The following is a 17,468-nucleotide window of genomic DNA, read 5'->3' as shown; positions in this document are numbered from 1 at the left end:
GCATAAAAATGGAAAGAGATGTTGTGTTTTTTAATTATCAGACCAAGGGGCAGCATGTATAGGGAGAATAGGATAGGGCCAAGGATGGAGCCTTGTGGAACCCCGCAAGAGAGAGAGGCAGAGGGGGAGGAGCAGTTTCCGATGTTAACGGAAAAGCTTCTGTCACTGAGGTAGGAGGTGAACCATGATAGGGCTGTGCCACTGACACCAACTGCTTGGTGGAGACGGTCAATGAGGATAGCATGGTCTATTGTATCGAAAGCTGCACTGAGGTCTAAGAGCATAAGGACAGCGCAGTCCCGGTTGTCTGTAGTGAGGAGCAGGTCATTGGTGACCTTAAGCAGGGCAGATTCTGTGCTGTGGTTGGCTCTGAAACCTGACTGAAATGTGTCCAGCTAGGTGGAAGATGGGTTATTCACTCTTCCTTTAAATATAAACTACCCCTTTTATCTCACCTCTGCTCCAGCTCACCACGTTATTCCACAGACTCCAAGGTCTCCAAGTAAATAAAAGTCACAATAATTTCCTTTATTCTATTTTGCCATCATAAATATCATCATGAATGTATAATATATTGATCAATTACTGACTGTACAACTAAATATATTACTCAATGGTACACTGGTTGAAGAAACATGGCTTGGTTTCAAAACCAAATTCTCCACAATACTAAACGACATGGCACCGATAAGAACCACCAGGGTAAAAAATCGCACTGAGCCGTGGATGCACTCCGAAATACTGGCCGCTATGAAAACCAGAGACAAAAAATGCTCTGAGTTTCGTAAAAGTCAGTCAAAGCTTACTAAAAGCACGAGCAGTGAACTCCAAGCCCACGTGACTGAACTCAAACTAGAAAGAAACAGACTAAGAAACGACGTAAACTCCATGATCAAAACTGCAAAAAAGAATTTCATCAATGACAAAACTGAGGAAAACAAAAACAAACCACGTGAACTTTGGAAATTACTCAATAATCAACTAGGATGCAGTAAAAAACTTAAAACCAGATTCTCAAACATAAACATAAAAACGGACAACACGCTCATCACAGACAAGCTGGATGTAGCCAATTACTTAAACATTTTCTTCACAAACATAGCCACAACACTGGTAAACAAACTACCCTCCCACTCAGGGCTTTATGGGGTAGAACACATAGTAGCTTACTACAAAAACCTAGGGGTCCGCAAGGACGACTTCAAGCTGGAAATGGTAACAACAGATGAGGTACTCAATAAACTGAGCGCCCTCCAACCTAACAAGGCCACTGGCCACGACAACATCCCTTCAAAATTCCTCAGAGACTCAGCAGCCGCCATCACCCCAATCATCACACACATAATAAACCTCTCCATAAAACAGGGACACGTCCCCAAGGACTTCAAAATTGCGAGGGTGACCCCTCTGCACAAAAAGGGCAGCAAATTAGACCCAGGCAACTACCGCCCTGTTTCTATTCTCACCTCCATCTCGAAAGTCATGGAAAAAATAGTCTACGAACAGGTCGAAAAGTACCTAGCGGAAAAAAATCTAATCTACGAATTCCAATCTGGCTTCAGAACATCCCACTCCACTGACACATGCCTTCTCTATTTGAATGACCACATCAAACAAGAGGTGGACGCAGGCAAATACTGCGGCATGGTCATGCTGGACCTACAAAAGGCCTTTGACACGGTCAATCACTCCATTCTGATTGACAAGCTAAAAGCAATTGGTTTTGATAGTCTATCAGTGAGCTGGATGCAATCCTACCTTGAGGGGAGGGAACAGATGGTGGAGGTAAACGGTACCCTATCCCCCCCCCTCACAGTGAGCTGTGGTGTTCCACAAGGAAGCATACTAGGACCGCTACTGTTCCTAATTTATGCAAATGACATGTCGTCAGCTTGTGACTGCAACTTGTTCCTGTTTGCGGACGACTCAGCCCTGCTGGTCTCTGACAAGAACAAGTTACAGGTTGAAAAAACCCTCAGCTCGGAACTAGGCAGAATCTGCATATGGCTCGCTGATAACAAACTATCATTACACATGGGCAAAACAGAGTCCATTCTCTTCGGTTCAAATAACAAACTCAGCAAGACCGACGACTTCTCAGTTACAGTGGGTGACAATATTGTCACAAGAAAAGATGAAATTACCTACCTGGGTTCCATCCTAGAGGCTAATCTCTCCTGTGACAAAATGGCATCCAATGTAATAAAAAAAGTCAACCAACGAACTCGATTCTTGTACCGGATCTCCTCTCTGGTAAACAAGAATACCCTGAAGACTCTGGCAGGAGCACTCATTCAGGGGTACTACGACTATGCTTGCACCTCATGGTACCAAAGCACCTCAAAGGCGCTAAAAACAAAATTACAAACATCTCAAAACAAACTGGTCAGACTACTGCTTGACCTTACTCCTAGAACCCACCTCACCCCTGCCCACTTTGACAACCTAGGATGGCTTAGAGTAGACGACAGAGTACAGCAACTTGCAATGGGCCTGGTCTACAAGATACACTACACGACCAAGGTACCCATGTACATGTCAAAATACTTCCCAAAGGTCAGTGAATACCACGATCACAACACCAGAGGGAGCTCCACAAATCATGTTAAACCCAGATTCGGCTCAAATAAGGGACTAAACACGTTTCGCAATTATGCCACATCAATGTGGAACGCCCTACCCAAAGCTGTAAAGGAATGTGGATCACTACCCACTTTCAAAACCTCTCTCAAGGGACACCTACGGGAGACTGCAATTCAACACTGGCCCCTGTAAATATCCTAACCCAACCCCCTCCAATGTACAGTCATTTACCTAGTATGGTTTTGTCAATAGTCCAATGTACAATTTTGTTTGTTTGTACAGTATCTCCCCCCCCCCCCCCTCAATGTACAGTTTTGCTTGTATATACAGTGTGCCCCCCCCCCCCCCCCCCAACCACCTCCAATGTAGATTACCCAGTATGGTTGTCAATATCCCAGTGTACCCAACCCCCCCCACCCAACCTCCTCCAATGTACAGTTTCTACGTCAAATGTATATACTCCCTTTTCCTGACTCCTTCTGTATCACAAACAGTACTGTATTTGCAAATCTGGTATGTCATAAATGTATAGATGTAGCAGTACTGACTATCTGTATGTCATGTATGTCATATATGTCCTGATGAATTGAAAATGGGGGACCCTGATGTAAACAAGACGAAAGTCTTTCTCTGGTCTGCATCCCCTTAATAATTGTGTGTATTGAGCTGTACTGTATTGTACCCATTCTGCAATCTGTTAATAAAGTTTTCAATCAATCAATCAATCAAACAGCTTAATACCCTTCTGCCAATTGTCATCTGCGTGTCTGAGGCAGCAGGGGTCTAAAACACAGTAGGCCTACATTGAATGATAAGTTTGTACATACATGTCAAATTGTCTCATAATCACACCAGATATGATCAAAACCTTAGTCAATTACACAATTTCTCTATATTTGATCACTTCTGATGCTATTTTCAAAATAAATGTATTACATTTTTTATTCTCTGTGCAAATGATGAAATAAATCCATTTGAAATACTGAAAAAAATATTTTTATTGTATTTGAAAAGCTATTTACAGTGGTAACAAAAATGACATTGGAAGAGGCTGTGGGAGAACTTAGTAGTAGTTTACACTTAAAGGAAGAGTGAATATCAATCAATAACCCGTTTTTCACCTAAACAATCTATTTTGAGATAGTATTTTAAAGGTGAAATATCATCTTATTTACTCTTGTCCTTTACATTAGCGAAAGAGAGGAATTCAACATGAGAATTCGTAATGACATGGAAAGATGTGGTGCTTCAGGAATTTATGGGAAAGGGATTGTTCTCGCTTAGAGGAACAAAACAATTAAGAGGACAAAGGGTCTTTAGGCTGTCATTGTTAATCTAGTCCAGGTTTGATGAGTCTAAGTAATAGCCATTTTCTTTTTGTATCTATAGATCTGGTTTGATATAAATGGTAAAATAGTAAATGGTGCATTTAAATAGCGCTTTTATCCAAAGTGCTTCACAATTTGTTCCTCACATTCACCCACTCACACCCCAACAGCAGAGGCAGCCATGCAAGGAGCCAACCTGCTCATCGGGAGCAGTTAGGGGTTAAGTGTCTTGCTCAAGGACACTTCGACACGCTGCCCGGGAGGAGCGGGAATCGAACCGGGAACCTCCGGATTACCAGACGACTGCTCTACCTCCTGAGCCACTGGCGCCCCCAATGATATAGTCTGCATAGAGATTTTTTATTTTTTTTTCACAAATCTGAAACATGGTTTCAAAGAGTGTTTAGACTCTCATTGTTAATCTAGTCCAGGTTTGATGAGTATAGCCGGTTTTGATCTAGACCTGTGGTGTGATGTGGTCTGTATGGGGGAAAACAAAAGCTGTGAATCGGAAGCCTTCAGCTTGTTGTATACAGGGTTCACTTTTTTTTCCTTTTTTAAAACCAGGCCATATTTAAACATCGTCTGGCATGATGTTGACTGATAAGGCATGATGTTGACCAGGCCATCATTTCACGGATCGCTTTAGTATTGAGAACCTTAGCATTGTGCTTCATCCTCCCACCAGCGTCTAATCCAATGGGGTCAAGTGTTGCCCTGAAAAACCATGATACATGATACCAAAACAGGAAGCTCACAGTAGCCTTTAATGATTATACTGTGAGAAAAGGACATGCATCGTGGTTTCTGTAGGCTAAAATACCTGCCCCATTGGACTGGTGAGAGGATGCAGCACAGTGCTAAGTTTCCTAATACTAAAGCAATGAGTGAAATTATGACCTATAGCTATACTAGTCAACGTCATGTGAAACCAAAAAAAGGTAGACTAACTTAAATTAAATTAAATGCATGTAATTTATTCATAATACATGGCCAAGATGCAATATACTCATAAGTTATGAGGGGGACTGTATTAAGCATACAATCTACAGAATCATATAGAGGTATTGCTGGACTGCCCCCATTAATGTCATAAACATTTTTACATCTATCCCACAATGCAAAGCATCTACATCCTTTTATGAAAGCATCTTCTTCTATATAACTATATTCATCCTTTGCCATTAGCAAGCATTAGCCCTAACATTTGTAACCAGAGCTGCTATGTCAGCTACCAAATGTAACAGCTAACACTAGTTAGCATTAATCAAAGACTGTCTTTAATTAACGGTACCTAGAGTTAGTTGCAACATAGGGCTAATGCTAGCTAACAGCAAAAGTGGATGTGTTAGACGTGTTGCATTGTGGGGCACATTAGCAGGACTGAGTGACATCATACTTAGTACAGTCCCCCATTCATCACAGTGTGGGTCACAGTTGACTCTTTATAGCCCAAGAAGACAGGAGGCGTCGCTGTTCTGGGGAAAACTGTTTTCAAAACAGTTGAATTGGTTGGAACTGAAAATTAGATTTCTGTCTCTTTTTTTGTGAGTCATGATACAAAACAAATCTTAGCCTCTTCTTCAAATCAAATCCATTTGTACTGTAAATCTGTTGAACAGGCACATGATGTGACTGGTTGAATGTTGTGGCAAAAAACATGGCCAAAGAAAGCTGATATGTGGTGGCTGGAACAATTATTTTCCCTTTGATATGTAATTTTCGACAAGACAAAAAAAGAAAAGAATAAAAACAGTAAGATTTGGGCTACACGATTTAGGCTACACACACCAGTTTATATTTTACAAATGATACTTGACTAAATGCCACAAAAGGAAAGAACATACAGTATATAATAACAATTGTGCATGTCCAGCTACTGACAACGTGTCATTCACTTTGTTCTGTAGATGGTTCTGTATCAATGTATAACTGGTCAAATCTTTGTAAACCAGGCATTCCTAGGTGGCGAGTTCATGAGTTAAAATGCTGGAGATATTATGTCTTAGGCCTTGTGTGGTATAGTGTCCATCCAGAGGAAATAAGACGGGCTTAAAAAAAAACAATAAGGATTCACCCATATGCAAATTTTCCACTCATTTCTTTTATCCAGTCGGAGTCGGACACAAAAAAAACATACCTCATGGTCAAAACGCACGTTAATGCCTCAATCTGACAAGTCAGTTCAACCTTGATCCCGAGAAAAATACATCTCATCATCATATCAAAAGTACAGAGGGTGGAGTTGAAAACTAAAAAGGGACTTCTCTCTTCAACACAAGTTAAAAATAAAAAATTGTACGGAACAATTCTATGGCAAATGTGCCAATAAAGGATCTCATAAGAAAATAATGGATAATGGCTATGTTGTTGTAGTATTGTCCATTTGACCTGCAGTCTTTCTGTCCTGGATCACATGTTCCAGTTGTCTTAGTGTGTAGTCTTCTTGGGGCCCTTGCCAAATTTGGCATCCAAGCCAAGACCTTGAATAAAAAAACAACACAGAAATGGTGATTAAAGGTGCTATAGATGTGCCACTAGATGTCGCACTAGAGCACAAACATTCATTTTGGACCGGCCACATTTTTTTTTATGACAAATTCATTCATCAATAATTTTTTGCACATGAAAAGCAATACTTTTATTATGCATTTATCTAAAAGCTCTGTGGCTGTGTTATTTACCAAAAAACATGACGACATGATTTATTTATATGGACCTCTCGATTGTTATTCAAGATATGTGATATATACACACATTAGTGCATAGCCCTTGTGAGCTAATACCTATCTCAATATTTCAATAAGTTATGCCGGCAACGCTTCACTTCAAGATTGACACAGTTTATGATTAAGTACCTAGGAAATAATGAGGAAATATACGTTAACAACACGCTTGTTAACCTTCAGTTACACAAGTCTCAGACCGGATGTCTCTAGTCTCTGGCTTCTACTTCTGCTGCATTCGATTATAACTCGGAGGTTGGAGAATTCTGACTTCCTACTAGGAGAAATCAAATAAAAAGGCTGCGTCGACTCGAGAGTTCCTAAGGTACGATTTCTCAACCCCCAGTAAGCCTCATCATCATTTTACGTCATTTCAATATGGCCGTCCACATTGTATAAACATTAATGTCGTTATTAGCCGTTTTAAGAGTACATTTGTACGTATATTAGCTATATGTCATTGTAAACCGTCCTCGTGAGTTGTAGTTCATGTGAGGCAGATTGTAAGAAAGAATTTAGAGTTTAGCGTGAGCATCCACGTTTTCTGTAGCTCGAACGCACGTAAGTCGGTGCCCACACGTGTTTCACTTCCAACTCGCAACCTCTGACCATAAACAAAAGAGAGATAAGCAGACACAAATGGGGAGGGTCAGATGGAAAATGTAAACGTGTCATTGTGAATCCAATGCTTATCTCTAATTCTAAGTAACATTTTAAGATTCAATACAATGAAAATCTTGTTTTTCAATCTTGTCGCATTTTTTAATAGAAGGTATGTTGACGTAAAATTAACCAAAATGTTAAAACTGTTGCTGTGGAAATTATGACTAAAGCCCTTTGATGTCTATCCCCCGGCTATCAACAGAATCAAGCCATTTCAGATATCCAATCTACTTCCTTTGAATTATTACACAACAGGTTATCCTAATTGGTCCATCAGTCGGTCTGCCAGTAGTTGTAAAGGATATCAGCTAGCTAGTCCACAAACAAGTACTAAAACGAATTCATCACCTGCTACTGCTAGCATAGCACAGTTAGCAAATGTTAGTCTCCCATAGCAACAGATCATATTGTGCTCATGGAGTTGTTTACATTTGAAAGCTTCATGTATTATGATACTAACTTGACATCTAATTTCAATGAACAGAAGGCCCCGCCCCCTCAACCTACTGAGAGTTGGCTGTACTCAGAGAGGGTGCACTAAAACACTTAACAAATCAAATGATACATCTGAAGCTGGAAAGATTATATTAACATTCCACAAAAAGCAACGTACCGTATGAGGAAAGAGATTTGGCCCGATCCTTACATGTGCGACTTGGCCACAATAAAGTCATTCATCTCCCTGAGCACCATAGAACGTGGATGCTTTTAAAAAAAGGGCCTCAAAACACATCTTTTTAATAGAGCCTTTTTGTTGATTTCTATCTAGTTTTAGCGCCACGCATTTTGTTATTTTACTAGTTTTAGCCCTTCTTATTTTATGTTATTTTATTATTTTACTAGTCTTAGCCCTACTTATTTTATTTAGATTTGTTCCACAAATATAAAGCGCCCCAACAAATTTAATATATTATTATTATTTTTGCAGTGCCCCTTTAAAACCATTCAATGTTAACAAGCCGGTATGGACTCTCACCGAGGAACACCAGGACGGTTCCGACCCACTGCATGCCACTTATCGTGTTGTTGAAAAAAATTACGGAGCCAAGGATGGTGAAGAACTTGCGCGTGGTGGTGACGATGGAGCAGGTGAGGGGTCCGAAGTACACCACCGTCATGAAGATGAAGGTCTAGTGGAGAGGAGAGAACGGATGGCTGTAACTATGGAAACGCACTGACACGAAGTTTGTCTCGTCACAGCGGCGGTGCGCGCACAAACGCACGCTCACACACACACACATGCGCAAGCATGTATACAGACTCACCTGGCCCAGAGCACTGGTGAATCCAAACAGAAGAATGTCGTATAAGATGCTGGGGTGGCGTTCAGTGAAACTCAGGAACTCCCAGACCTCCCCTGTCCACAATACAGCTGAGAACAGACAGAGGGAGATAGTGATCATCAGTGATATAAATCAGAAGAAAAAATTAATATATATATTGATCATCTAATGTCAACTGCTGCCAACATTTGAAAATACTCAAAATAGCATTTTCTCTGATCATAAATGGCACATTTCCCTTATGTGCTGAATTTCTTTTATATTGTTGTGTGGACAAAAGGTGACACCTAGTGGTGAAACTCAGCAACAGCAGTTAGATGAAGCCTAATGGAAAAAGCACAACAGTGAATTGAGAAAGGTAAAAACTGTTATAATCAGCTGCGTGCACAGATAGGGCCGCAGGGAGCCCCTCTGGCCGTTTGCCCCGAGTACCCTTCCAAAAATAAAAAAAATAGCGTTTATTTTATTTATTTAGTTTTCAAATATGAAGACAGAAAAGTATACTACTATCCACGAAAAAATATGAAGACAGAAATGTATACTACCATCCACAAAAAAATATGAAGACGGAAATGTATACTACTATCCACGAAAAATATTAAGAACATTTGGAAAGTGTAGTAGTCTGTGTCAGGCAGAGGCCGTGGCTGCAGGCCCACCTAGTCCCAGCACCACTGCTCTACCTAACCTGACTGTGTGTTAAACTGTGTAGTCTGAACAGGCTGCAGGCCCACCTAGTCCCAGCACCACTGCTCTACCTAACCTGACTGTGTGTTAAACTGTGTAGTCTGAACAGGCTGCAGGCCCACCTAGTCCCAGCACCACTGCTCTACCTAACCTGACTGTGTGTTAAACTGTGTAGTCTGAACAGGCTGCAGGCCCACCTAGTCCCAGCACCAGGGTGGACCACAGGTTGATGTTGAGCATCATGTGGTAGGCGGTGGTCTGGAAGCGGGTCTTCATGTGGTCCTGGGCCACGCCAGTCAGACCGTCCATCGTCAGAGAGAGCAGCTGAGACACAAGGAGAGTCGGCATTACGTCTACAGCAACGCTGTCTCAAAGCCCGCCCTCTTTTCTTGCCCCCCCCCCCAATCATCTTGCCCCCCCCCCAATCACAACTGTTGCTTCCCTCGACAAACAAAGATACTATGTGTTTGATTAGAGGTTAAAAATGAAGGCGACGCCGTGAAATAACAGTGTTTGGGTAGAGCCTTGGGCGAGTATACAGCTGTCAGTATTACGGATTGTAAACAGCAATGCAAATATTTGCGTCTAGACTTCAGGATTCACTACATCATAAGAATGTCATCAATTCTAGAGCAATATATATAATAAAATGTTTTAATTAAAATAAGATTATATATACAGTATATAATAAAGAGTTGCCAGGGAGCCTCCCAAATGCTTTCAGTTTTCAAAAATACTATATTAAAATGATAAATAAATAATAAATTGACAAAAGTTCTGATAGTAGTGATTCCTGAAAACCAGAAATATCTGTGTAGCATTACGATTTCCAGTCCATAATACTGACCCGTGTGATATTATGTTCGTCTCTACTAGATGAGATGAAGGTAGAGGTGGAGGAGGTAGAAAGGTTTATTAAAGGGTCACTCCGCAAAGTTACAATCAACATCAATACTGACAAAAGATCAGATAAAAACTTTCCGGACCACTCTTGAGTTTTGAGACACTATATACATAAAAAGAAATATTATAATAATAATAATAATAATAATAATAATAATAATAATAATAATAATAATAATAATAATAATAATAATAATAATAATAATAATAATAATAATAATAATAATAATAATAATAATAATAATAATAATAATAATAATAATAATAATAATAAAAGACATTTTACACTGTAATATCATAATGCATGTAATTTTGTGGCGTTGCCTTCCTTTATCAGGAGAGGGGAGTGTGGAAGTTAAGACCCCCCGCCCTCTTTGATCTCCCTCACCCATCTTTCATGCCTACCCCCATCCCTCATTCTTAACCCCAACAAACCCTCCCCCACTTTTCCATATGTTCCCAAAATGTCACGACACCCCTATACGTCGTTTGTTCCTGTGGGGGGGGGGGGGGGGGGGGTCTCTCTTCCCTGGTGTCCTAGCTAGCTAACCACCTCGTTGAGAGTCATCCAGCCCATAACTCTGACTATTTTGTATTGATACTTTGATTGAGTTAATAAATCGTATTAACCAGGTCTCTTTGGACCGAGTAAGTTATTAGCTTCGGCTATATTTTCCACCACAGGAGACTGTAAAACAAGGCGGTTCTCGCTCACCAACAGAATTTCACCGAACCCGAACATGGTCTCATCGGCAGCGATGGTCTTGTTGGGTTTGTAGAGGAACAGAGCCACACCAGACACTATCAGCAGCACACACAGGTACTTCGCCAGAGGGTATTTCTTCCTCAGTATCATCACGCCAAGGATCATCACTGGGAGAAGAAACACGCTCATTAACGGACTTAACCTTAAACTTTATTACAAACAAAAGTTATTTGTTTTAGGTGCATTTCGCCACAAAAACAATGTCAGGGAATCGGCCATGAGAGAGAACATATAAACCAGCGATAGTAGTAGTACTAATAGTAGTACTAGTATGTATATATATATGTGTGTGTGTGTGTGTGCCACGTATGCGCTTTTGTTCTGCCACAATCTCTAAGTGATAAGAGATAACCTTCATGTACAAACAGAACATATCGTAACGTGAAACTTGCCATATGGGAGGACAGCCACAGGCTTGCCAAGATAAAAGCACTGAGCACACTAGCTCCATTGATGAGCTTTGTGTGTATATATACAAATCGCCACAGATTCTGAGGGTCAAGTCAAAACTCGTCCTCCCATATGTAATATTTAATGCATACAAACAAAGCTGGTCAATAGAGCTACAGTATGAACACACCCTACATGTCCTACGTCGGTTCAGAGATGATGGTAATAAAGGGTGCGTGGCGAGAAGGGCCTTGCAGCTGTCGATGTCGCTCACACTGACACAGCTGAGAGGCCTAGTGTTAAAACATGACAGAGGTCGGTGTAACCAAAGCCCTGCCGAGCTCCAATCAGGCCAGGGGCTGCATGGCAACACGGTCGTGACGGGTGACGTTATGTAAGCGGTAAGGCGACAGTGGCTCAGGAGGTAGGACAGTCGTCTGGCAATCCGGAGGTTCCCAATTCGATTCCCGCTCCTCCTGTCTTAGGTAACCTAATGTTCTGTGTTCATCATGTTGGACTGCGTGGCAATGGGAAGTTTAATACAATATCAAACTGCGACTGTACATATCAAATTACATTCTCAAATGTTTCAGGAAGAACATCTTCTAGGAAGTCGAAGCAGACGGGTTCTATGGGAATTTGGGCGCCGCAAAAGACTGAAAGCTGGTATTGCATAGAGGCTGGTTTTTAAAGGAGAAACACATAAAACAGGGAGCGAATGGCGCATAGATGGTTGCATGTTGGGAGTGGCAATGGGGCAAAGTCACAGGGTCAGGTTTGAGGCAAGGTGGAAGGTGATAGCGTGTGTGTGAGAGGAGATGTGGGGCAGAACAGGGGGCCTTAAAAAGGAACACGCCAACATCATGGGAAATGATAAGATACAGACGAGCTAGCCTAGCTTAAAGCTCTGGGGAGAAGTGTTATTGGCCAACAGCTAGGCTAGCTGATCCCCATCTGCTTCCATTCATTTGAGCTCGGCCGGGCTATCTTGCAGCCGGATAGCTTTCTACTGAACGCAGAGAGGAAATTGGTATCCATCATCTTGTCCGACTGTGGTGAAGACGGTAAAGCACATTTTCCATAATGTTGGCGTGTTCCTTTAAGGGGCGTGTGTACGGAAAGTTGTAAGCCTTTCTACCGAAAATTACATTATTACATTTCAATGAATGTATGCTTTTTTTAGCACAACTTTAGATCGCATTCATAATAAAACACAAGATACTTGTGCTCCTATTGCCAAAAGAAAGTCTAACATGCCTATAAATACTTACTATGGAATTATCAAAATCTTTCAGCACCATTCATAAATAATGTCTCCCATCTTCTCATGTATTTACCACTGTTCCATCCAGCACCAATGTCAAATCCCTGTAAACCATCTCCCATTCTTTCCTTTCCTATACGACGACACAGATAGACTGTACGCAACAATAATTGATACATTGCCCAGCCCTATTAAGTGATATACTGTACAAGACAAGTGTGAGGTACGGGCAGAGAGGGAGGGCGTTCATGAGTCGTGTTGTCGTCACATACCTGGTATGGGCTTGCAGGATTTCCCCAACACCTATCACAAGATACACAACATTTTAGATTACAACACCCATCACAAGATACACAACATTTTAGATTACATTTTAGATTACAATACCCATCACAAGATACACAACATTTTAGATTACAATACCTATCACTACACAACATTTTAGATTGCAATACCCATCACAAGATACACAACATTTTAGATTACAATACCTATCACAAGATGCACAACATTTTAGATTACAATACCACCACCATATATAAGCAATAAATGGTATATAGAGAGAATAGAGAGTTCATCGACAATAAACTACAACTCTGGAGACAGCCTCACCTGTGTGGGGTAGTTGACATACCGCAGAGCAGAGTTACTGGAGACCATGGCTCCCAGATAAGAGAGGGAACACAGACCATAGATCCAGCTCGTGGTGTGGTCCGGTTTGGAGCTCTCGAAAAATTGGATCACTGATGATGATGATGATGATGATGATGATGATGATGATGATGAAAGAGGAAGAATGAGAAAAAGACTCGGGCAATGAAAAGACAGAGAAGGCAATTGACCCATCTCGAGCCCCGCCCTCTTTTCCTCAACCCTCCAATCACAACAGTTGCTTTCCTCGGACAAACAACAGTTGTGAACGGAGAATTAGGCTGGTAAAGCTATGCCTCCTAAAGTGTTAATCGGAAATACAGAAATACCGGCTACAGGCTTTCCGGTTTCCGGGCACCCCCTGATCTGTTTATAGTCCCCAGGGAAACAAACAACAAGCAGACGCTCGTACTGTCGAGGGAGGCAATAACGAGGTTGTTTCTGGGGGGAATACATTTTCATGAGCACCTTGTCGTGATTTCAGGGGCGGGACTTCCTACCCGATTCCCACTTTCGGCCGTAGTGCTTTACCAGGCTTTATCTCGAGAGATAAAGCTGGGAACGAGGTTAACGGAGAATTGAGAAAAGAGGGCAGGGCTTGAGATAGGACCATAGTGATAGGTCACAGGTCACACACACAGCTCTTTAGATTTCTACAGGTGTGATGTGGACTGTGGAGTCATCGGAGCAGATGTTATGCATGAAAGGTGGACAACAGAGTCTTTAATTAAGGATACAGTAGTTAACTGACAGAATGACATGTGCAAACACCCTGACATCTTTTAAATCAGCCCTCAAAACTCACATTTTCAATCTTGCTTTTGACCTCTAATTCTGTCGGTTTTATTTTATTTTATTTTGTCATGTATTATTTTGTTCTGTTTTGTTCTGTTTTTTGTTTTGCCATAGTTTGTCTCTCCTGCCCATGTAAAGCGTCTTTGAGCACCTGGAAAAGCGCTATATAAAATAGATGTATTATTATTATCTCTAAAGAATAGTGGGCTAACAAAGTATTTATACAGGAGAGTAGACAAAACTAAGTGGACCACGAGAAGGCTGTGTTTGTGTGTGTGTACAAGTTGAAGGCTATGTGTAGAGAGAGTGAGAGGGTGTGTGTATAGATATGTCTGGGAGTGAAGGCTATGTGTGTGTGTGTGTGTGTATATGTGATTGTACGTGTGTGTGTGTGTGTGTGTGTGTGTGTGTGTGTGTGTGTGTACGTGTGTGTGTGTGTGTGTGTGTGTGTGTGTGTGTGTGTGTGATAGCAAGAGAGACAGAGAGGTAATGTGTTTGTGCACGTGTCTCTCCGTGATCACATCTGCTCATTGTGCTTATTCCTTGTGTATATACTCACAGATCCTGGCAAACAAAGAATTGATGACACACTGGATGAATACCAATGTTTGAGCGTAATGAAACTTCTCCTTCTTGTCCCCCTGGCCATACTCTCCTCGAGTGCTGGGGGAAGTCAGAGACAGCGCAAAATATAATTACTAGTATACTACTGTATAATTATGACAGTGACGTTGCAGTATGTTCAAAGACCACGCATTTTGCACAGAGAGGTGAAGGCACTCTAAAAACACATAAAAAAACAGGGTTCATAACCATTTACAATGGAATGAACATGAAGAGGATATGTGCCTGAGTGAGCCACTAGTTTCAAGTCATATAACCTGAAACCAGATGCTGCCCCACCTCGCTCGAGTGACAAAGACAGGAGATACCTTGAGGCGCCACTCACTATGTGAATATAGCTAGACAACCATGAACCCTATATAGATCATATATAAGATAGCCTATGTGACATTACATATATCATGATAAGCCACTTAAATTTTAAACTAGATCCGGTTAACCGACCTGGCTGTGTAGCATCGATTTGCACAAGCATCAGTTTGTGTCAAGTCAACTTTATTTACACACAGCTATATAAACACATAAAGGCATGAGTTATTCAAAGTGCATCACGGGAAAGAACCATAACAACACACGGTATAAAACAATACAATTAAGGCATACATGCAGTGTTTACGTCAAATGTATATACTCTCTTTTCTGGACTCTTTTTGTATCACAAACAGTACTGTATTTGCAAATCTGGTATGTCATAAATGTATAGATGTAGCAGTACTGTCTATCTGTATGTCATATTATGTCCTGATGAATTGAAAATGGGGGACCCTGATGTAAACAAGACGAAAGTCTTTCTCTGGTCTGCATCCCCTTAACAATTGTGTGTATTGAGCTGTACTATATTGTACCCATTCTGTAATGTTAATAAAGTTTTCAATCAATCAATCAATCAATCAGTCGCTGGCACCACTTCAGAGGGGTGTCTGTCATGTCTTTGTATAGATTCGTCGTATATTGTATAGATGCAACGAGCTCGGTACTTACATCGTCTCCTGCAACAGGCCGTAGCAGAAATAACACACGAAGACTCCGAGGAAACAGACGGTGAATCGGACGCGCTCGCTCTGCATGAGCGCGGCGGGCTTCCCGGCTCCCTTTCCCGCAGCAGCCATGCTGTCCTCCAGCAGCTGCAGTCCGGGGATGGAAACCGACACCCCGCTGCTCCCCGAGCCCCGCAGACCCACGTCCCGCTCCACGACGAGCCGAGGTCACGAGTCCGAGCCCGGAAATGGTGCCGCTTCACCCCCAGTAGTGCAGTGGGGCGATAATAAGGTGATCCCACCTCAAAATGTCACACCTGTTTTAAAGTGCTTTAACGCATTGCTAACATTACAATACACTGAGTCTGGTTAATCCGAGTTTGTTGCACTGAAAACCAGTACGCTAACTAATCATGACATAATTATGTATGTACCATTCTTTATCTTTACGGTTATTCGATCACTCTTACGACACTATAATGCTACCGTCCCGGGACAGGCTTTATATTAATAAAAGCACCTGAAAGCCCGGTATAGAGAACAATAACGTGCCGTCAGATAAGCGACATATGAGTGTTTTCATTGGGTTCACGGGGAAACCAAACCACAGAGCAGGAAGTCGCGTCAGAGAAGGATTCCTACAAAGACCTCAAGGCTCGCTCGGAAAGAGCCTGATTTGGTTTATAAAACGGAATCTTAGAATATATATAATGATAGCGTGAAAGCTGAGGCATCCTATAGAAAGATATGAGCAAAACGTTAAGCGATATATCTTCTATGTGTTATATAATTATATATGGTATACTTATGATTCAATAATAGGGCAGTATGAAGGCCTACTATTAAATTGCATCAGGGTCTTTGTCGCGTGTGTTTTTGTCGTCCTTGGATGTGGATGAATATCATTGGTCCAAATCAACCGAGAGAGAGCCACTTGTAGCCAATCATGCAGTGAGGTTTAGAGAGAAGGCAGTGTTTCAGCTCAACAAATCGAACTACACGTGTCAAAAGGAAAAGACAACAACAAAGAAAGCCACCTGATCAAACCCTACAAGTTTGCCAATAATAACTTTATAATTCCATCATGTACATTAACACTCATGTGGATGGAAACAAGAAATCTTTGCATCGTCAGCATGAGTTATTTTGATTTGATTTTCCATAAAGAATCAGTGCCACACACCTGTGTATAGCCTAGCTTAAAAAGTACAAAGAGAGTACAAATTGTGAGACAACTATTCACAAGTGATTCTGATGTTATGACATCCATACAGGCTTTCTTGTGTTGCGCTGACAGTGAAAACAGGTTTCATTGTCAGTATGAACTATGGTCACAAGGAAAAATAAACGAAATAATGTCAGAGTAGAACATCAGCAGTGTGACTAAAAACACACAGGGAGGAAACTTCAAAGGGATTCAGGGCACAGGTTCAGCAGTGCCATTTTCCGTCATAACCTCCATTAGACTCATTCGGTTCAGGAAAGGTGTGGGACCATTTCTGCGTTTGAATCCCAGACAGAAAACCCTGCCTCTGATCTCCATCCCTGCTCACGCAGTATGTAACTGAGGAAGTGTAAACATTAGGTCTATCAATGTAAAAATGATGGGCCTATTTATGAATCCCAAAAAACAAGTACCACCAGCCTCCTTACTCTTAATCCCAAAATAAAAAGAGATCTCCATAGAAATGCATCTATACCAGCTTCCTTACTCTTAATCCAAAAATAAAAAGGATCTCCATAGAAATGCATCTATACCCTTCCTTACTCTTAATCCAAAAATAAAAATGATCTCCATAGAAATGCATCTATACCAGCGTCCTTACTC

General features: G+C 41.3%; 1 protein-coding gene across 1 annotated transcript; it reads right to left on the bottom strand.

Annotated features, from left to right (window-relative positions):
* Window positions 1-3,563: 3,563 nt before the first annotated feature.
* Window positions 3,564-16,233, bottom strand: slc35b1 (solute carrier family 35 member B1). The gene is made up of 9 exons (XM_084328206.1): window positions 15,645-16,233; window positions 14,599-14,702; window positions 13,206-13,336; window positions 12,866-12,896; window positions 10,889-11,046; window positions 9,468-9,594; window positions 8,566-8,672; window positions 8,277-8,430; window positions 3,564-6,394 (listed from the first exon to the last, which is right to left on the bottom strand). The coding sequence occupies exons 1-9, from the start codon at window positions 15,770-15,772 to the stop codon at window positions 6,342-6,344; spliced, it is 993 nt and encodes a 330-aa protein (XP_084184332.1). The 5' UTR covers window positions 15,773-16,233; the 3' UTR covers window positions 3,564-6,341.
* Window positions 16,234-17,468: the final 1,235 nt, after the last annotated feature.

This window comes from Notolepis coatsorum, assembly GCF_963971535.1.
Source record: "Notolepis coatsorum genome assembly, chromosome: 14".
In the NCBI taxonomy this organism is placed as follows: domain Eukaryota; kingdom Metazoa; phylum Chordata; class Actinopteri; order Aulopiformes; family Paralepididae; genus Notolepis; species Notolepis coatsorum.
The sequence above is the reverse complement of the archived record's forward strand: the minus strand, read 5'-3'. Positions and strand labels throughout refer to the sequence as shown.